The sequence below is a fragment of the Chiloscyllium punctatum genome, chromosome 27 (genome assembly GCF_047496795.1).
Source record: "Chiloscyllium punctatum isolate Juve2018m chromosome 27, sChiPun1.3, whole genome shotgun sequence".
NCBI classification, from domain to species: domain Eukaryota; kingdom Metazoa; phylum Chordata; class Chondrichthyes; order Orectolobiformes; family Hemiscylliidae; genus Chiloscyllium; species Chiloscyllium punctatum.
In genome coordinates, this window is record NC_092765.1 from 37749761 (window position 1) to 37772113 (window position 22353).

Sequence of the window (22353 nt, forward strand, 5' to 3'; positions counted from 1 at the left end):
AAAGGAAATATAAAATAAAAGGTAATACTATGAATTAAGCCCTGAAAAACTGATTTGTAGAGGACTAAAGATAATCTTATTGGAACAGAAAAGATTTTGAAGGCAGGTTAACTGTTGAGAAGATATTTATTCTCCATATAGTAGAATCTAGAGATAAGGGTAAACACTTCAACACAAGGGGTTTTCCATTTAAAACAGAGATAAGGAGAAACTTATTGTCTCAGAAGGTCTTTGGAATTCTCTTCCCAGAGAGCAATGAAGACTAAGTCATTGAATAAATTCAAGGTTAAGTTGTCAGATGTTTGAGTGACAATGGGTAAAGGAGTTGAGGGTTATGGCAGGCAAATGGTGTTGAGATCAGCCAGGATTTTACTGAATGGCTGGCAGCCAAATGGCCTACTTCCCGCTCCTATTTCTTATGGCCTTGCATTATTAGATACAGATCAGGAAGGTGGCAGGTTGCATGAAAAATAGTGTCAGCGCGTACAAGTGAACTCATCAACCCTTGGTTATGGAATGGGGAATCCCTAGGCTCCTGTTTGCTTTCTGGTTACCCCATGTCTAAATTTGTCTGTGTGTGCGCGCGTGATTGCAATTCCTCCTTTGAAACATCAGGCAGCTCATAATAACTGTGGGTTATTACGCAAAAAAAAATTGGTTGAGAAAGGCTTCAGATAGCAACAAATCTTTCAGCAAGGAATCATCCTTTCTGAAAAGGAGGATTAGGATGACACAAGATCAGGACATTTTTTGTCAAATACCTTCCATATTATTAGAAAATGCAAAATGCCTATAGTAGTTTTCTTTCCAGCCACTTTAGTTTTGTACAGTTAGCACAGCTACAACCTAAGCTTCCAAACATAATATGCTACCTGACTTTTAGTTCAATTGTGCAAGAACCAATTTGAACACTATATGGTACCATGTTATGTCACTTCAACTTTTCGCTTCAGAACTTCAGTTGCATCCATCACCCACTACATTTCTATTTCTCTGCTGTGATTTTCATCCTCACTGTTCAAACAATTTGAGTACTTGCTAGTTTTCTAGTCAGAAGGCGAAACTGTTAAGATTGTATCTTTTTTTCCTCACAGGTGGATAGAATGCAGAATCTAATAGTTACCATGAATATTGTTGAAACCCATCAGAAATCTATTAAAACCTGGGCATCAGGCATGCACATGGTTTTCTGATCACTGCTGTCTAAATAAACAAAGTTGCAGCAAATGATATGACAGCAGGGTCCCCTTGACTGTAACTTGACAAGAACTAAATAAAACAAGTATAATGGGCTGAGAATTTAGATAAATATGAGGTGCTGCATTTTGTGAAAGCAAATTTTAGCAGGACTTATACACATAATGGTAAAGTCCTAAGGAGTGTTGTTGAACAAAGAGGCCTTGGAGTGCAGGTTCATAACTCCTTGAAAGTAGATTCGCAGGTAGATAGGATAGTGAAGAAGGCGTTTGGTATGCTTTCCTTTATTGGTCAGAGCATTGAGTACTGGAGTTGGGAGGTCATGTTGCGGATGTACAGGATATTGGTTAGGCCACTTTTGGAATATTGCATGCAATTCTGGTCTCCTTCCTCTCAGAAGGATGTTGTGAAACTTGAAAGGATTCAGAAACAATTTACAAGGATGTTGCCAGGGTTGGAGGATTTGAGCTGCAGGGAAAGGTTGAATAGGCTGGTGCTGTTTTCCCTGGAGCATCGAGGCTGAGCGGTGACCTTGTAGAGGTTTATAAAATCATGAGGGCCATGGAAAGGATAAATAGACAAAGTATTTTCCCTTGGGTGGGAGAGTCCAGAACTAGAGGGCATAGGTTGAGGGTGAGAGGGGAAAGATATAAAAGAGACCTATAAGGGGCAACTTTTCACACAGAGAGTAGTGCGTGTATGGAATGAGCTGCCAGTGGAAGTGGTGGAAGCTCGTACAATTGCAACATTTGAAAAGCATCTGGACGGGTATATGTTTAGGAAGGATTTAGAGGGATATGGGCCAGGTGCTGGCAAGTGGGACTGGTCGGCATGGACATGTTGGATTGAAGGGTCTGTTTCTGTGCTGTACATCTCTATGATTCTATGACTCTAGGAAGGCAATGGTGTGTACTCACCTCCACATCAGTTAAATAATGACTGGATAGGAAAACCGAGACAAACAGCAGAGAGGTGTTTGCTTTGATTCTCTGAATAAGTTCGCAGTTGTTCTCCTCTTTCTCCATACATTTTCAATCATTCTCTTTTTCTAGAAAGTATTCTTCCTGCTTTTAAAAGTGTTTCTAAATTTTGTTTCCATTTCTTTTTCTGGTATGGTATTTTCAGCAATGCTATACGTAAGAGGCATTTTATCCATTCAGGCTTTGAAGTGGGGCCCTAAAGTTACCAACTTGCCAACCATTGAAAATAGTTTTTGTTTCTGGACATTATCCATAGTTTCAAACATCTTCTTTATTGCTTAATCTTCTTTTGCCTAGATCTCGATACACCTAATTGAAGCCTCAAATCATCGAGATTGCCCAAGTACCTTTTTTCAGTTTCCAACCTGTGGTTTTGACTTCACTTAAACTTCTGAAATGACTTGTATTCTAATTGCAGCCTAAAGAATTTGTGTGTCTAAGATTCAAGCTACTGCTCTTCTACCTTTTTTTTATCATAATATAACGTTCCATCTATGTTTTCTCTCGTTTTCCTTTCAATCCAAGTGCATCCAATTTCTTCATATGGGATTTAATTCGATAACCTTCCTTTTCAACAGTTCTGTATCATGCAGAAATTATTTACCACCCTCTTCATTGTACACCTTACATCCTTCCCCAATCCCCCCTGGGACAGTTAGATCAGGTGCATTTGTGAAGGCAAAATAAATTGATGTCAAATTGGATTCTGAGCTGCCTCCAAACTTTAAGTTTTATTGGAAAAGAGGTCAAGAGGGCCGGTGACCAATTTCCTCTCAGGAGGCAATTCAAGCATTAACCACAAATAAAAGCAAAATAGTGGGGATGCTAGAAATCTGAAATAAGAACAGAAAATGCTAGAAAAGCTCAGTCGGCCTGGCAGCACACATGAAGAGAAAAACAGAGTTAACATTTTGTGGTCAACCATTCTTCTTCAGAATCCATATCTTCAGATGACCTAGATCTTCCTGGTTTCCCTGGAACACGGGACAAAATTATGCATAACTTTATTGTTTTTCTCTCTGTCAAAAACATAATGTTTTGTTCTCCACATGCATCCAAATTTCCTCGCATTTTCTGTTTTGTTTAAAATCAATTAAGGATGCATTATGTCGAAATTTTAATTGTATTCCATCTTTAACATATGGAATCCAACATTCCCAAAGGGTGAAAGGAACAAGATATTCCCTTTCCCTTTAATTTCTATTTGCTGCCCATCGTCTGTTTGCTGAATTATGTTCCTTTATTCTGAAAATTACCCCTCCCTATCTCTCCTGGCCCATAGAGTGAGTGCTGCTTGTAGGCATCCTCTGATCTCTGTACATTAACTTCTGGATTGCTGAATCTGAGTGCAACTTAAAGGGAACAATGGCTGCATTCATAAGGTAAGTGTTTTTTTCTTGCATTGCTTATGGGTAAGAAGGAGCAGGAGTTTTTCATCCAGGCCCAACAAGATACTTTCCATATAACTAAATGCCTTTCCCCCAACCTTACCACATTATTACTACTATGATTGCCCAACTGCTGTGCAGCCATGATTTCTGATTTTACCTCCTCCCTCCATCACCCGAGATGATTGACTCCTCCAAGATGTTCAACCAAATCACGTCTAAATGCCAAAAAAAGCAGAAATTGCTGATAAAAAACTCAGCAGGTCAGGCAGCATCTGTGGAAAGAAGAATTCAGAACAGTTCAGAAGAAGGCTCACTGGACCCGAACTGTTAACCCTGCTTTCTCTCCACAGACGCTCCAGACCTACTGAGTTTTTCCAGTAATTTCTGTTTTCGTTTCAGATTTTCAGCATCTGCAGTTTTTCTTTTCAGTTTTATGTCTAAACAGCATCCTTCCTCAATGTCCAACCTATCCAGCTCTTCATGATCTTAGACCTACATGATGGCTGTCCAATGTGTAGCCAGCCTGTCAATTTAGCAAACAGGAACTTCGTAAAAGAAATGTTAAGGCATCCTTTGGGCTAATTTCAGCTGAATGTGTGGACAAAGGTTCCTTGTAAGTTTCTAAAAGCTTCCTCACACCACACCCCTCTCCTCCCTCTTTCTTTCTGACAATGAATAAATATTGGGTTCAGTGGGTGTAGGGAATGATATCAATTTACCTTAACCATTATATTTGAAAAGATGGACTGATAGACAATGCCATATTAAATCTCAAAAACACATCAATTATTCACTATTGACAAATTACTACAATGTACAGCAACCCTTATTATGTAGGCAAGCGTGGCAAAACACAAAACACAAAACAATAATAAAATAAATGAAGAGATCTCTTTTTCAAGTAAGTTTTATTATTCAGTGCAGTGGGAGAACTCTGAACTCTGCATGAAATATTGACATAGGATTTAAAAGTGAGCAGATTGACAGGGGTCTGACAAGTTTCACTTCCTATCGAAAGATGCATTTCCCCTAAACTGATTCTTTACTTGTGCGCAAACATGTAACAATGGTCCCAGGATACTCAGAAGAAAATCTCACAAATGTTTATTCTACTTATTTCTAACAAGTACCTATTAGTCCAGCCATTACATTAAAGTGGGTAAGTGCAGCCTCTGTGGGTATCAGATATACCACAAGTTGTTTACTCCAGAGAAAAATTAAGCTAAAAATAAATGCTATTAAAGTGTTAACCTATAGAACTCCCAACAAATGCAAGGGGTGCCAACTCTGTGAAAGGGTAATTGACAGATTCTATAACTGACACATATCTTGTGATTTTGAGCGATTTGTTTTTTTTTCTCATACGTGCGTAACCAGGAAAAAATCCAAAATAGTTCACATGTGGAAGAAATGTTGACTGTTATTTCTGATCAACACTACTTGTTGAATATAACAGTCTTAAATTTTGACTTTTTGTGAATATTAAAAGCGAGTTCATAAACTAATGCCAAAAGGAATGAGAAAAAAAAACACTGGAAAGTCCTAACATCTCAAGCCTGGTGCTGTACTGCATACTTGCTAAAGTACATGTACACCCAGTGACCTATCAATAAGGGCCTCTCGCCATAACAAACCTTGTTACTGGCCCCACTATTGTCAGTAACAGAGTTAAGTGTTTTCCATGAGGAACCCTGACAAAAGCAATTTCTTTGCTACATCCCATAAATTGTTAAGGAGGAGTTTTGACCTTACACATAACAGCAGAAATAATGCATTTAAATACTTTAGGTGGGAGAAGACAGAATGAAATTTCAGCTATTCAGAACTTCCCTTTGACCCTTCAACCTACGCTTGTTCCCAGCCATCACCCGCTGTTATTCACCTTACCAAAACAGCAACAGAATTCAATTTTGCCAAGCAGTCAACATACATAAAAATCATAGACCTTGTTATGTTTAATATTAAGCTAAAAATGTTTATCTTTTGGTGAGAAATATAGGGCAATAACTCACAGAATGCAACAACCACTTTATTATCACACAAAGGGCATCTGTTTCAAACTATCGCTCTGAATCAACATTGTCATCAAATCTCCTTCAAACTGATGTAATATTAACCTGGTTCTTCTTGAAATGGGGAACACTGGCAAAATGGCAATTTTTGTCCATCTCTATTTGACCTGAGTCAATTGCTTATTATAGCGCAGAAATCTCAGACAGGTAAGGCAGATTTCCTTTCCCTCGGAGATATTAGTGAACATATTTTAAGGTATTTTAACGGCATTTGAAACCATGTTCTAGTTGTAGAGTAGAATTCACCTGATTATGTAATTCATTTTCCAAACTTACAATTGTCACAACATAAAGCTTTGTAAGCATGCAAGTTGTCAGGAAGATCCAAGGAGGCTTCAAGAGGAACTAGATTGGTTCAATGAATTGGCAATTACATGGTACATATAATCTAACATGAGTGAGCGTGATATTATCCCCCTTGGTAGAAAAAACAGAAAGCAGAAAATTTCATAGATAGTGAGAGGTTAGGACATGTCAGTGTTGAAAGGCATCTGGGTGTTTTTGTTGATGAATCTCTAAAAGCAAGCATATGGGTGCAACAGCCACCAATGAAGGCAAATGATATGCTGGCCTTTATCACAATGGGATTTGTGTGTAGAAGTAAAGGGTGTCTTGTTACATATGTATAGAGCTTTGGTGAGAATGTATGCAGTGGATGGTGGAGCAGTTTTGGTCTTCTTATGTCAGGAAGGATGGATTTGCTAGAAAGCGAATGGAATGCATGTTTACCAGACTAATCCCTGTGAATGCTGAACTATTTTGTAAGGAGAGATTGAAAAACGTAGGCCTGTGCTCTCGAGGGTTTCAAAGAATTAGAGGTTATCACATGAAAACTTATAAAATGCTTCCAGGATGCAACAGGATGGATTTCATGTTCCCTTGACTGGTGAGTCTAGAACTAGGGTCATAATCTCAGAAAAAAATAGAAGCAAACCATTTAAGACTGAGATGAGGAGGAATTTCTTCACCTGGGGAGTGGGGAATCTTTTGAATCTTCTACCTTCGAGGCCTATAGGAGATGACATCACATAGTTGAGGCTTCATAGGCTCTGATTGGCTTTGAGAACCTGCTTGTCATCTTTCATTGGATGTAAAACCTATTTCCAGGTCAATCAGAGAGGAATGGGACACCCTAACCTTATCTTTAACCATTATATCACTGGGATGTAGAATATGAGAGACAGGCAGGAACCTATAAACTGATTTCAATAAATGGAAGGTGAAATTGGATACAGATAAAGGCTTGTCAGAAAGATTGGAACAGGCGTCTATCAAGCCTGTTCCACCATTTAATTTTGAGAGTCAAAGAGATGTACGGCACGGAAACAGACCCTTTGGTCCAACTCTTCCATGTCAACCAGTTATTCTAATCTAATCTATTTCCATTTGCTTGCATCTGGCCCATATCCCTCTAAACTCTTCTTATTCATATACTCATCCAGGCGCCTTTTAAATGTTGTAATTTTACTAGCCTCCAACACTTCCTCTGGCAGCTCATTCCATACACATAACATCCTCTGTGTGAAAAGGTTTCCTGTGAGGTCCCTTTTATATCTTTCCCCTCTCACCCTAAACCTATGCCCTCTAGTTCTGGACTCGCCCACCCCCCAGGGAAAAGACCTTGTCTGTTTATCCTATCCATGCCCTTCATGATTTTATAAGCTTCTGTAAAGTCACCCCTCAGACTCTGACACTCCAGGGAAAACAGCCCCAGCCTATTCAACCTCTCCTTATAGCTCAAATCCTCCAATCCTCCTTAGAAATCTTTTCTGAACCCTTTCAAGTTTGACAATATCTTTCAGATAGGAAGGAGACCAGAATTGCTCACAATATTTGAGAAGTGGCCAAATAATATCCTGTACAGCTGCAACATGACCTCCCAACTCCTGTAGTCAATGCTCTGACCAATAAAGGAAAGCATACCAAATACCTTCTTCACTATCCTATCTACCTGCGACTCTACCTGCACTCCAAGGTCTCCTTGTTCATAAGACCATAAGACATAAGATATAGAAATGGAAGTCAGGCCATTCAGCCTATCAAGTCCAGTCTGCCGTTTAATCATGGCTGATGGGCATTTCAACTCCACTTATCTGCACTGTCCCCATAGCCCTTAATTCCTTGCGAGATCAAGAATTTATCAATCTCTGCCTTGAAGACATTTAATATCCAGGCCCACCACTCTCTGGCTGAAGAAATGTCTCCTCATTTCCATTCTAAATTGACCTCCCTCTAATTCTAATGCTGTGCCCACGGGTCCTAGTCTCCCAGCCTAACGGAAACAACTTTCCAGCGCCCACCCTTTCTAAGCCATGCATTGTCTTGTAAGTTTCTATTAGATCTCCCCTCAACCTTTTAAATGCTAATGAATACAATCCCAGGATCCTCAGCCTTCATCCTATGTTCGGCCGACCATTCCAGGGATCATCTGTGTGAATCTCTGCTGGACACGCTCCAGTGCCAATACTTCCTTCCTGAGGCGTGGGGCCCAAAATTGGACACAGTATTCCAAATGGGATTTAACTAGAGGTTTAATAAGTCTCAGAAGCACATCGCTGTTTTTATATTTCAACCCTCTTGAGATAAATGACAACATTACATTCACTTTCTTAATCACAGACTCAACCTGCAAGTTAACCTTGAGAGAATCCTGGATTAGCACCCCAGATCCCTTTGTACTTTAGTTTTATGATTTTTCTCACTGTTTAGAAAATAGTCCATGTCTGTATTCTTTTATCCAAAGTGCAAGACCTCACATTTGCTCAGGTTGAATTTCATCAGCCATTTACTGAATCACTGTCCTAAATTGTCTAAATCTTTCTGCAGCTTCCCTACATCCTCAGTACTACCTGCCTGTCCACCTAACTTCGCATCATTGGCAGACTTCGCCAGAATGTCCCCCAGTTCCTTCATCCAGATCATTAATATATAAAGTGAACAGCTGCGGCTCCAACTCTGAACCCTGAGAGACACCACTTGTCACCAGCTACCATTCCGAAAAAGAACCTTTTATCCCAACTCTCTGCCTTCTGTCAGACAACCAATCCTCAATCCATGCCAGTAGCTCACCTCGAACACCATGGGCTCTCACCTTATTCAGCAGCCTCCCATGAGGCACCTTATCAAAGGCCTTGTGGAAGTATAGATAGATAACATCCATTGGGTTTCCCTGGTCTAACCTACTTGTTACCTCCTCAAAGAATTCAAACAGGCTTGTCAGGCATGACCTCCCCTGACTAAATCCATGCTGAAATCAATCTGACCCTGCACTTCCAAGAATTTAGAAATTTCATCCTTTATGATGGATTCTAGAATTTTACCAACAACTGAGGTTATAAGCAAATCAGCTTATAATTTTCCATCTTTTGTCTTGATCCTTTCTTGAACAAGGGGGTTACAATAGCAATTTTCCAATCATCTGGGACTTTCCTTGATTCCAGTGACTTTTGCAAGATCTCAACCAACGCCTTCGCTATTTCCTCAGCCACCTCCCTCAGAACTCTAGGATGTATCTCATTGGGGCCAGGAGATTTATCAATTTTTTGACCTTTTAGCTTTTCTAGCACTTTCTCTTTTGTAATGGCTACTATACTCAACTCTGCCCCAAACTTTCCTTAATTGTTGGGATATTACTCCTGTCTTCCACTGTGAAGACTGAGGCAAAGTACTTATTAAGTTCTTTAGCTATTTCCTTATCTCCTAGCACTAGCCTTGTAGCATCAATTTGGAGCAGCCCAATGTCTACTTTTGCCTCTTGTTTGTTTCTTATGTATTGAAAAAATCTTTTACGATCACTTCTAATATTAATGGCTAGCTTGCCTTCATATTTGATCCTCTCCTTCCTTATTTCTCTCTTTGTTATTCTCTGTTTGTTTTTGTAGTCTTCCTAATCTCCTGATTTCCCAGTGCTCTTGGCCACTTTATAGGCTCTTTCTTTCTCTTTGATACATTTCCTGACTTCCTTTATTAGCCATGGCTATCTAACCACCACCACCCCACCACTGATAAATTTCTTTTCTTTGGAATGAACCTCTGCACTCTGTCCTCAATTACATCCAGACTCCTGCCATTGTTGCTCTACAGTTTTCCCCGCTAGGTTCTGCTTCCAGTCATCTTTCATGACCTTTATTTAACTGTAACACCATTACATCCGATTTTGCCTTCTCTCTATCAAATTGCAGACTGAACTCTAACAAATTATGATTGCTTCCTCCTAAGTGTTCCCTTACTTTAAGATCTTTTATACAGTCTGGCTCATTACAAAGAACTAAGTCTAGAGTAGCCTGTTCCCTTGTGGGCTCCATCACAAGCTGTTCCAAAAGGCCATCATGTAAGGATTCCATGAATTCCCTTTCTTTGGATCCACCCGTAACATTATTCACTCAGTCCATTTGCATATTGACGTCCCCCATGATCACCATGACCTTGCCTTTCTGACACGCCCTAGCTATTTCACAGTGCATCTTGCACCCCTGGTCCTGACCACTGTTGGGAGGGCTGTACGTAATTCCCATTATGGTTTTTTCTGCCTTTGTGGTTCCTCAACTCCACCCACACAGACTCCACATCATTTGACACTATGTCATTCAGATCCATAGATTTACTTTCATTCTTAATTAACAAGGCAACTCTGAGCCCTTTTCCCACCTCCCTGTCTTTTTGATAAAATATAAACCCTTGGATGTTTAACTGCCAGTCCTGAACCCCCTGCAACCAAGTCTCTGTGATGCCTACTACATCATAATCATTCACGATGATTTGTGCCATTAATTCATCAACTTTGTTATGAATACTACAAGCATTCAGGTAAAGTGCCTTAAAGCCAACTTTCTTATCATTATTAGAGGTATCGTAAATCATAAGATATGTTATGCATCCTTTTTGCTGCGTTCCCAGTCTGCCTTGAGCTTAAACCCACCTGCACACATGCTATCCTACTGCTTATCTTTACATTTAACTCCATACTCCTTGTTGCTTTCACTTTCCCTTCCCCCCGACTCAGAAGTTTAAAATCCTACTGACCACTCTATTTGTCCTTTTCACTAAAACACTGGTTCTAGATCGTTTCAGGTGGAGACCTTCCCAATGGAGCAGATTCTTCCCCCCCCCCCACCCCCGAATCCAAAACTGATGCCAATACCCCACGAAACACTCAGCAACAGTCCCTAGGACCTTATCATTAAGTGTATAAGTACTGCTCTGTATCACTTTTCCAAAATGCAGCAGCTCACGTTTTTCTAAATTAAACTCCATCTGCCACTCCTCAGCTCATTGGCTCATCTGATCAAGATCCCGTTGTAATCTGAGATAACCTTCTTCGCTGTCCACTGCACCTCCAATTTTGGTGTCATCTGCAAACGTACGAACTATACTTTCTATGTTCACATCCTGGTCTTGGCTGAAACTAGTAATTGTTACCCATTCTTAATTGCCCATGAATTGAATATCTTTCTGAGGCCTTTTCAGAGACAACCATGTTGCTGTGGGTCCAGATTTCACCTATAAGGCAAACCAGGTAAAGACTACGATGCCCTTTGCTACAGGAATCAATCAACCAGATGGACGTTTACAATAATCGATGATTGCTGAGACTAGCTTTCAATTCCAAATTTTATTAATTGAGTGTAAATCCCACCAGCTTCCATGGTAGGATTTGAATCCATGACTCCAAGCCTTAGCTTAGACCTCAGGATTACTCGTCCAATTACATTACCATTGCACTCCTAACTTCTCTTGATATTACGCATCCCTTTCCTGTGCAATGATATAAATCTACCAGCATCGTGTTGACTTGTTCAACTCATTCAACCTCCAAGTGATTTCTAATAACCTTTCAATGAATTGGCCATAATTTTTCATTCTCTCCTGGACTCAGGACAGATGCCAGACTTGAGAATTGCAAATATAACTGTCTTTATCAGGAAAGGCTGTAAAAGTAATCCTAATAATTATAGATCAGTCAGCTAAACTGGGGAAGCTTTTTGAAACAATTATTTGGGATAGAACTTTTAGTCACATGAAAAATATGGATTTATTAGGAAGAGTCAGCATGGATCCCTGAAGGGAAAATTGTATTTAACTAACTTGCGGGAGTTTTTTGAAGAGACATTAGAAAAGTTCGGTCAGAATAATACTGTTAATATGGTATACATGGATTCCCAGAAGATATTTGATACAGTGCCACACAACAGACTTGTGAGGAAGGTTATAGGTTATGGCATAAAATGGACAGAGGCAACATGGATACAAAATTAGCTGGGTGATGAGAAACATGGAGAGTAATGGTCAATGGATAGTTTTCAGGCTGGAGGAAGAATCATTGGTATTCTTGATATATATTAATAAGCTGATTCTTGGTGCACAGGAGGCAATTTCACAGTTTGTAGATTGCATAAAACTTGGAAGAATTGTAAGCTGTGTGGAGAACAGTGTGGAATTCCAAAAGGGCACTGACAAGTTGGTAGAATGGGTGGATAGTTAGCTGGTAAGGTTCAATGCAAGGGAATGTGAGGTGATGCACTTTGGTAAGAAAGACAATATAAAAAAGAAGGTACACTCTCCAGAGGGTGCAAGAGCATATGTGCACTGACCACTGAAGGCAGCAGGACAAGTGAAGGAAGCAATTAATGAAACATACAATGTCTACATTTGTATTAGTAGTGACAGAGTTCGAGAGCAATGAGGTGATATGAATTTGTAAAAGACACTGTTAGACCTCAACTGGCGTATTGTGGATGCCACATTACAGGAAAGACATTATTGAATTAGAGAGTGTACAGAAGCAATGTATAAGAACAGTTTCAGGAATGAGAAACTTCAGTTGTGAGGCTAGCTTGGAAAGGTTAGAACTATTCTCCTTGGAGAAGAGAAGGCTGAGAAGAGATTTGGGACCAGTGTTCAACATGATAGAGAGATTAAATGAGGGAAAGCTGTTCATCGAACAACATTGGTAGGAGAGAGTAGGATCCAAGGACAGCCTTAAAATTAAGAGAAGACCTTTTAGAACTGAGATAAGGAGAAACTTCTTCAGCCAGAGAGTGGTGAATCTATGGAATTCATTGTCACAGAGGTCGGGTTATTGAGTATATTTAGGACTGAAATAGATAGGTTCTTGAATATCAAAGGTTATGGGGAGAAAGCGGAAGAATGGGGTTGAGAACCTTATACCCATGATTGAATGGTGGAGCAGACCCATTGGTCTGAATGGCTTAATTTGTGCTTCTCTGTCTTATGGTCTCATGAGTGAGAGAGTATTGATTTAAAGTGATGCAAAGAAAGCAAAGGTAATGTGAGATAAAGCCTTTTTCACAGCAAGCATTTAGGGTACAGAAGGCACTGCCTGGAAATGTGATGAAGGCACATTCAACTGAGCCATTTAAGAGGGCATTGGGAAATTATTTGTAATGGCATGTAAGAGTATGGAAAAAGCAGGAAATTGACACTAGGTAATGATGCCTGTTTGAAATGCTGGTGCAGGCACAATGGCCAAATGGTCTCCTTCTACACTGTAGCAATTCTGTGATAAACAACTTTTTGACACAACCCTGAATGGCCCAGTTATAATTTGGGGTTTTCCACCGTTGTTATGGACTCACGCACAACCAGTGAAAAGCAAACGTACCACTGAGATGAGGAATATCTTCTTCAAGTTAACAGCGATCAACACACAGAATGAACTTGCCAACAAAATGTAGAAGTAAACAAAAAAATTGACATCACTGCAGAAACAATTGGCTGCTATGATTGGACATTGTACATTTGTTTTGGATTGAAAGAGCTAAGATATACCAATTACTCTTCCTCCTGTAAATCTCAGCTCTTAAACAATCATATTAATCATTCCAAAATGCTGGACTGTAATTAACATGGGGCTAAAACATACTGTTGTAATGGCATGAGTTGTAAGAGGGAACAGCATTAATTGCACCATCACTCTACCCGGTACTCACTGTCATCCTAAGGGACTGTGAATTTTTATGAAACCATTTCACTTACATTTTTTTCACTGTAAAATTTTGATCCACTTTTATTTCAAATGCAAGTTTTAATTAAAAATGAAGTTTTAAACATTGTAAAAGCTTGCAAATATGCAGATTTAGCACAGAGAAATAAGCCAGTCGTGCTTCACAGAGGGTAAGCCAAAACGTTGATGTCAGGACAAATAAAGAAATATTATAAAGGGGTAACCAAGGTTTATCCAAAGTTTTTAGGAGGAAAGGGAGGTGGACGGGTGAAAGGATTTAGGGAAGGAATTCCAGACAAACTACCTGTGAATTATCAGGGGTGTTTCTTATACCTGAGGTATTATATATTGTAAGTGATATTGTAAGCTACTTCCCACACTGGCTGGGGTTCTCATAAAGGTCCTGCCTTTTCAACATCGCCTGAGGCATTACGACCTTCAGGCTAAACCACCACCAGTCACTTCTCTCTAATGAGCGAGCAATCCTATGGTTCTCTGGGACTCTGGTAACTGCTAAGTAAATACCAGGTCTTTTTCATGATGATTCCCTTGCATGAACCCTGTTTGCTACTCAAGGTGTCACCTTAGAAATTAACCTAAGAAAGGCAAAGCTGATAAACTAAAATTTTATTCAACGTCGCTTTGAGGATGCAAACTTTGAGGAGACAGAAGAACTTTGTAAAACCTTACCTGAGATGGTCGAGTTGGTGAGTAAAGTGTATTCTTCAGTCAATACATATCAAGTGTAGAAATTTCTATGTTTCCTTATGATATTATATCAGACACAAAATAGATTAGACACTGGATTAAACTTTCTCTGCACTCTCCAAACTCAGGACAGCCTTGTGTCTCTGAGGTTATTTCCAAACCCATTAGTTTGAAACATAGCAACAGGAAAATGGCATTCAGTCCCTTCAGCTGTCCCAATATTCAATGGCATACTGGGTGAGTTGGGTGTCAACTCTTTTGCCCATACAATCAGTGGTATTCTGTACATCTGATGATTTAATGCACGTTTATCCTTGTATACTCATGCAGGATTTGTCATGTTTAAATATGACTTTTCCTGTGACTAGTATTGCTTCATGTATTATAAAGTGGTATATTGCATGAGATGAAATAACAAAGCTTCATTTTGTCCATAGAAGGATTAAACTTGGTCAGAGCTTTAATAAGAAATAGTACTTCCTTTTATGTAAAAGTAGTATACACTGGAAATATAGAAATTACTTCTGACTGTTGTGTGTAATGATATTAGTAGCCACAATGTTAACCCAGTTTGGAATAGTTTAGTTACTAGTGCCACTTACCATTCAAACAAGGCTTCCTTTGCACTGTGCAACGTCTGCTCTCTCTGGTTGGTGGGCAAGTTACATCTTCTGATGAAGGTCCTTGGAGCAACTGCCTGGTCCTTACTTCTGTTCCTCTTTTGAAACCACATGTCTTCCGTCCTTTGATACATGGTCCCCAGGGGCTCCATTCACTCAATTCACATTGAGCTGTGAGAAATTAAAAAGTAAATAGAGTCAACAGATTCTTTGGTCCAAATCATCCATGCTGACAGAGTTTCTAAACTAAACTAGTCCTACTTGCCTGCATTTGGCCTATATCCCTCTGAACCTTTCCTATTCAAGTACTGCCTAAATGTAGAAAATTATTTTGAAGAAGATTTAAGTGTAAAGCTAATACTAATAAGAATGCTTGGGACTGGATTTTTCTGGACAATGTGGTTCCTGTCCTTCTCTGTCCCAACCATCACTTTCCATCTGAAAGGGCGGTGGCAAGCAGACCCATCATACTGATAGCTGCCTTACAGCAACTTACTCTTTAGAAGAATGTTAGTTGCTTAAAGGCAACTCAGGTAGAGTTTGCACATTCTCCCCGTGTCTGTGTGGGTTTCCTCTGGGTGTTCCAGTTTCCTCCCACATTCCAAAGATGTGCAGATTAGGTCAATTGGCCATGCTAAATTGCCCGTAGTGTTCAGAGATTTGTTAGATGCATTAGTTAAGGGTAAGTGTAGAGTAGTAGGGGAATGGTTCTGAGTGGGTTACTCTTCGGAAGGTCAGTGTGGACTTGTAGGGCCGCGTGGCCTGTTTCCACACTGTAGGGATTCTATGATTCTAAAAGGGGAATACAGTGGCTGGGTAAAAGTGGGAGTATGACTTTGGGGAAAGGGGTGCCTCTGGTGGGCACTTACCCAAAACCAACCTGTTCTGCTAAAGTTGCCACATTTGCCATTCAACATGACCTCAACCCACAGCTGGTAAAATACTGCTGGAGCTCAGATGAAGTCCTTAAGTGGCTATTAATAGGTTACTTATGGTCCTTAATAGGCACAAGGTGAGTTTACTGCCAGTCTCTCCCCATCAGGTGGGAGGGAGGCAGACAGGTCGGTGGTAGATAGCCACTTGCTGGTACACTGGTTCCAAGGGACTCCAGCATGGAGAGATCACAGAGTGCTCCACTAAAGGGAATATCTGAAAACATCAAATCAAATCCATGCTTAATTAATGTCCAGTTAAAAAAAACATGGCTATGATTAAAAAAAATTGATTTATTCAATAATTTAATGATGATTCAAATGTATAAGCACTTTTAGGCTATAGCGCCATGTTAGATAGCTAGATACCCTATAGTGTGGAAACAGGCCCTTCGGCCCAACAAGTCCACACTGACCCTCTGAAGAGTAACCCACCCAGACCCATTCACCTACTCTCTACTAAAGCACCTATCACTATGAGCAATTTAGCACAGCTAATTCACTTGACCCGCACAACTTTGGACTGTGGGAGGAAACGGGAGCACCCAGAGGAAAGCCCACAGACACAGGGAGAATGTACAAACTCCAAGCAGACAGTCACCCGAGGCTGGGATCAAACCTGGGTCCCTGGCGCTGTGAGGCAGTAGTGCTAACCACTGAGCCACTGTGCCGCCCTACTGTGACTGTTGACCATGAACAAGATGGCCTCTGTTCAGAAAGAGAGCGGGTCCTTCATCCTAGTGATCTAAGCTGGACTCAAAGCCAAGTTGCAGGTGAACAATGCCTCAGTAGATTTTCACAGTGAGCATTCTTGCTGTTCAGCAGTACAGAACAGACAGAGGTTAGCAATGGTGAGATGGTGAAACTGGTGAGGACCTGGCAAAGAAATGCATGTTTGAATATCATAATATTAACTGAGCAAAATGGAACAATAGGCACAGTGACTAAAATTAGGAAACTGCATCCAACTGCATAGAATCTCCTACAGTATGGAAACAGGTCATTTGGTCCATCAGATTCACACTGACTGTCCAAAGAACATCCCACCAATCCATGTTACCATGCATTTCCCATGGCTAATCCATCCAGCCACCACATCCCTGGACACTTTGGACAATTTAGCATGACCAAACCACCCAACCTGCAAGTCTTTGGAATGTGGGAGGAAACTAGAGCACCTAAAGGAAACCCATGTAAACACAGGGTGGAGGTACAAACTCCACACAGATAGTTGTCTGCAGGTGGAATTGAATCCAGGTACCTAATACTGTGAGATAGTAGTGCTAACCACTGAGCCACAGTGCCGCAACTTAACACCAGTTGCATTCAACTTAACACCAGTTGAATTCTTCAACAATCATGGAGTTAGAATCCAAGTGGACACAGCAGATATTAACAAATTGGAGAGGTTAACATCCTCTCAAGGAACCTGATTAAGATTGAAATAACTAGCATTGTCGGTGATGATTTATTTCAATTAGGCATATGCCAAAGCAAATGACTTATTTCAATAAGTATGGTATTTTGGGTTCATTTGGAAGGAAATGGTTGTTTATTTTCAAGGTTTTCTTTTCTCTATTTTCTGCATGTAATTTTTTTTTGTAACCTATTTAAAGTGCAGGGGTATCTTTCATCCATAAAGTTGAGTGACGTCTGTGTTGAGTATGAGAACAATTTTACACTTTTAGCTCTCTGTCTCAGGATTAGATAGTCCTTGGTGATTGAGCTAATGTTTTGCGTCCAGTGTGACTCTCCTTCAGAACCTTGAAGCCCAAATTCTGAAGAAGAGTCATACTGGACTCAAAACATTATCTCTATTTCTTTCTCCACAGATGCCACCGGAACTGTTGAGCTTTTCCTGTGTTTGTTTCAGATTTCAAGCACCCACAGTACTTTGCTTTTATTCCATCAGACTGCTGCAACAATTGGTCTCATCCCATTCTGAGCAGCTATATTGCAATGCCATTTTCCACACCCACATTATTTGGTGATCACTTGCCCTCTGCCTGCCAGATATAACGAAACCTTAAACCAGATGTTTCTGGATAGAAACCCCTCCTTGTTTCCTGCTGTCTTGGGCCACCACCTCCTAGAAGCACTGTATGTGTAAACCATTGACATCAGGGTAACTGTGTGTTTATGCTTTCATTCAGAGATGGTGGAACTAAACTGGCCAAGAAAATATCTGTTTTCTGGGGTGCACTCCAAATGCGATCCTACTGTTGACATCTTGTTCCAGTGCCTCTGTGGAAACTTAAACAAAATTGTTCATAAACGGTGTTAACTTGGTTCATACTCACCAGCATGACTACACTCCATGGTGCCATTTGTGGCTGCAAACCCCTCTGGACAGCTGTCATAACATTTCCCTCGATGCAGGTACAGTCCTTCTTTACACTTAGTACAAAAGTTTCTGCTGAAGCATGCCTCACAGTTCTCAATTTTGCACTCTGGAAGAACAATGGCAAGAACGTCTCAGCAAATTCACATTTTCCAAACATTAGAACGATATAATATAATCCAAACAAATAGCACATTAACTTGATATTTCATGGCTGTAATCTCATGCACAATCTTATTTCTTTGACACAAGATAAACAAGTTGCATGAAAAAAAAGTCCTGTCTCGTTTTACCATTTGACAGCTTCTTTCATTTGTAACTTGAAAAATAATGTTTGCACTCTTTCCACATACAAGAGTTACAAAAGAAGAACCTGTTCTTAATTTCTAAACCGGAAGAGGGCACGGGGGAATGGGTCAAGTAGAGAAAATGTCTTAATTCAAGGAATTTGTTGAACTAATGTTAAACCTTGCCAGTGAATTGTTCCTTCCAGCTAATGCAGGGCATGTAATTGAAGTCAAAAGGACTGCTATATATGTTGAGACTGTTAAAATTATTTTCTTGGATTTGTGGGTGATTGGTTTGTCATGTACGCAGAGCCACCTTCTTAATGATCACAAGCTTATATCATCTGCCCAATTTATTTTATGTTTTAATTGGAACAGCATTTGTTGCCCATATCTAATTGCCTTTGATGTGTTTTAATTGCTAGCCAATGAAGACACAGCCACGTTAGTTTTTCTCTGGAGTTAAATATAGACTGGATCAAGTAAGGATGGCAGATTTTTCTCCCTAAAGGACATAAATAAACCAAATGGATGATCATTTCACAGTCACCATACTGAAGCTAGTTTTCACTTCTAGATTGTATTTAGTTGAATTTAAATCCCACCAGCTGTCATAGTGGGATTTGAACACACGTCCTCAGCATATTAGCCTGGTTTAATAGCCCTCTGACATGATCACTATGCCATCATGCACATTACACTGTGAATTGGCAGAGACATAATAAGATGTTCATTTATGTGCTGAATTCTTCAGTCTTCCATTTGTGTCTATACATATGGTCCTCTTAAACTACTACTCAAAACTGGTGAGTTGTCTCATGAAATGCAATCAAGATAAAGTTCAGAAGTTGCCTTATTTTACAGCATCAGTCAAAGCGTAGGACAGAATTTTCCAAACGTGAATGTTTTTCAGCCATCAGGACCATCTTTGTGTTATTATCCCATTGGCAGCAGCAGGTTGCTTTCCGGTTCAATTTTCTGGAAAGCAATCCAATTAAGGACATGTCTCCAGTTGTGGATTTAGTTAGAGATAGCAGATAAACTGAGAAGCAGGAGCTTGAAACAGCACACTCCACAGCAGGTGGACCACCAGCCTCATGTGTCTAAAGTAAGAACATTGCCTATGACTTGCTGATAACGATTATTGTCTTTTATGAGTGCAAAGTCTGCTACTGAGCCTAATTCAGGACTTAATGCAAATAGGCCACTTATTGTTATGTGGAATAGCTGTTTGGGTAATATTCATTTGGATTCTTTTCTTTAACCATTCTAATTTTTCCTCTTCATTTTATCATCATTGGGTCTCAAGTTGAACATTCCCACAGATTTTCTATCCACCTGATTCAAGTAGGGTTATGACCTGTCAGGAGCTGATGTCAATGTGGCATTTCTTCATACTGGCTTTCATCGCATCTTTGAAACATTGCTTCTGTCATCCTCTGACACGTCCAACTGGGCTGGAAGAAATCAACCTGTTTGGGAACCTAGCATCTGACATCTGAATGATGTGACTGTACCTGTGAAAGTTGATGAAGCACATCCAAAGGGAATACAGAAGGAGTGGGAGACATACTGTGGAGGCACCTGGATGATCCCTAACTCTACTGGTGACATTAGAACAGGTTTCTGCCAGTGAAATATATCAGCCTTGTCATTTTTGGGTCTTTCAAAATTAGAAAATATTGAATAGTCATGTTACCCAGACCTTCCAATGTGCAGCCATCTCCTTTGAGTTGCAAAGATATTGACACCCTATGGGGCAAAGAGATGCTGAGAAAATTGTAACATCAATGAAAGATTGCATTTAATTGCTTAATCACACTCTTAAATGGTTCCAGGTGGATTGTCAAGACTGGATTCAGTCTTTTGGTGGGAAAAGCAGCCATAGCAAGTCAGAAGCGGGTCCACTTTTTTTTTTCTAATTTCGCTCCTGGCCATTTATCCCCTTTCTAAGACCCTGGTAGAAAATGACGATCCTGCCACCAACATCTTTCAGCCTTTACTGGCTTCTATAGTTTTTCCCTTTCATTTACAAACCAAAAAGACCATCGTGCTTCCTGGCTCAAGCACAGATCCATCACTTTCTATGCTTCTAACCCTGCCTAAGATTTCCATATCTGGCCTGAGCCCTGTCCTGTTCTCAAAGAAGAACATATATTTTTCTCCTATTTTGCTGCCTGTTTGCACAGAAATTTGAGGGCTTGACCTGCAGCTCATTATCTGTAAATAGTTTGGTCATTAACACTGATACTTAAATGGTTACCCCCCCCACAGTGGCAGACTCCCTCAACTATTAACATGAGTTTAGTTCCCACTAACATCGCAAATGTGGATTCCTTATCAGAAATAAGTGAAATGACAAAATGCTAATTTTTCCAGATTGTTAAAAATAACAAGAATAATTTCACTTAAAATGTAGTCAAAACATTTATTTTGCAAGCACCACATTAAAGGACCAGTTTTTTTTTTGTTCCTTTGACTGTAGAAGGAAATCATCCTGTGAACCTTACCCTCATTGACATCAGAAGTTATGTTAAAGATAGCACTGCAATGTACATGTACCTGGATCCCATCCATGGGAAGATGGTTAAATATCCTCAAACATGCCAGAAACATAACAGTCATGGAATAGTATTTCAGATTTTAGGTTTAGAACTTAAATTTTACTGTCACATCCACTCAAGTACAGGAGCACAATGAAAAGTGTTTAATTTTGCCACGCACAGTGGTTAGCACTGTTGCCTCACAGCGCCAGAGACCAGGGTTCGATTCCTGCCTCAGGCAACTGTCTGTGTAGAGTTTGCACATTCTCCCTGTGTCTGCGTGGGTTTCCTCCGGGTGCTCCAGTTTCCTCCACAGTCCAAAAATGTGCATGCTAATTGGCCATGCTAAATTGCCTGTAGTGTTAGGTGAAGGGATAAATGTAGGGGAATGGGTCTGGGTGGGTTGCTCTTTGGAGGGTCGGTGTGGACTTGTTGGGCCGAAGGGCCTGTTTCCACACAGTAAGCAATCTAATCTAATCATCTAATCATATGGCGCCATCTTAGGTACCAAAATACCCAGGTACAAAAAATGCTTAAGTACAAGGTAGAAACAGAAACGAGAGTTAAAAAGTTAAGCATTATTTCATAGATTAGTATAAAAATTTTAAAAAAGGTTATAGTTAACATTAAAGTTTTTCATAGTTTAAAGGAGGAAAATAAAAGAATAAGCTAAAAGTTCAACATCCGCTTCTCTCACTCTCCACAGAGACCTCAGCTGTCTGTTCTCCACGCTGCTGCTGCAGATACCATTGCTGCTGTTGAAACTACCATCTCTTCGATCTCCCCCCCCCCAGTACCTCGAGATTATACCCGGGCAGGATCCACTCACACTGAATCAAGGCACCACCATGAGCTGCCAAGAGACCAGCAGACATACCGTTAAGAGACTAGGCCTGGGACCCGTGGCAAGCCACTGAGAGATGGACCGACATACCGCTGGGAGACCAGGCTGAGAACTCCCACACTGCTGGGGCACCGGGCCTGGACCTACCAGGAGTCTTCAGAAACCAGGCCAGGACCCACCAGGAGCCATTAGGAGACCAGGCCTCAGGAGCTGTCATGTACCACTGGGAGACCAAGTCCAGATCCACCGAGCGACCCAAAGGGGAAAAAAGAGAAAGAAACTGAAGGAGCCCAGGAGCTCCAGTTGGAGCATCCTATTCGGCAGCCATTTTGACTGGAAGTATTTTTGCTTAACTACTGTTAGTATTTTTCTTTCATTTTGCTCTTAGATTCTGCAGTTATGCTTCTCCTCACAAGAACATGCATTCAAAGCAACTGGTTGCCTTCCATTGATCAAATATCCCTCTTCAAAACAT

The 22353-nt window shown here is 40.3% G+C and overlaps 1 protein-coding gene across 3 annotated transcripts in view; it reads right to left on the reverse strand.

The window, feature by feature from the left end:
* Window positions 1–22353, reverse strand: part of rspo1 (R-spondin 1) — a 198426-nt gene that overhangs the window by 60440 nt on the left and 115633 nt on the right. For all 3 annotated transcript variants that reach the window (XM_072548529.1, XM_072548531.1, XM_072548530.1), the window contains 2 exons: window positions 18164–18313; window positions 14914–15102 (listed from right to left, as the gene is read on the reverse strand). In XM_072548529.1, the coding sequence (XP_072404630.1) occupies window positions 14914–15102; window positions 18164–18313 (339 nt within the window). The remainder of the gene's footprint in view (window positions 1–14913; window positions 15103–18163; window positions 18314–22353) is intronic.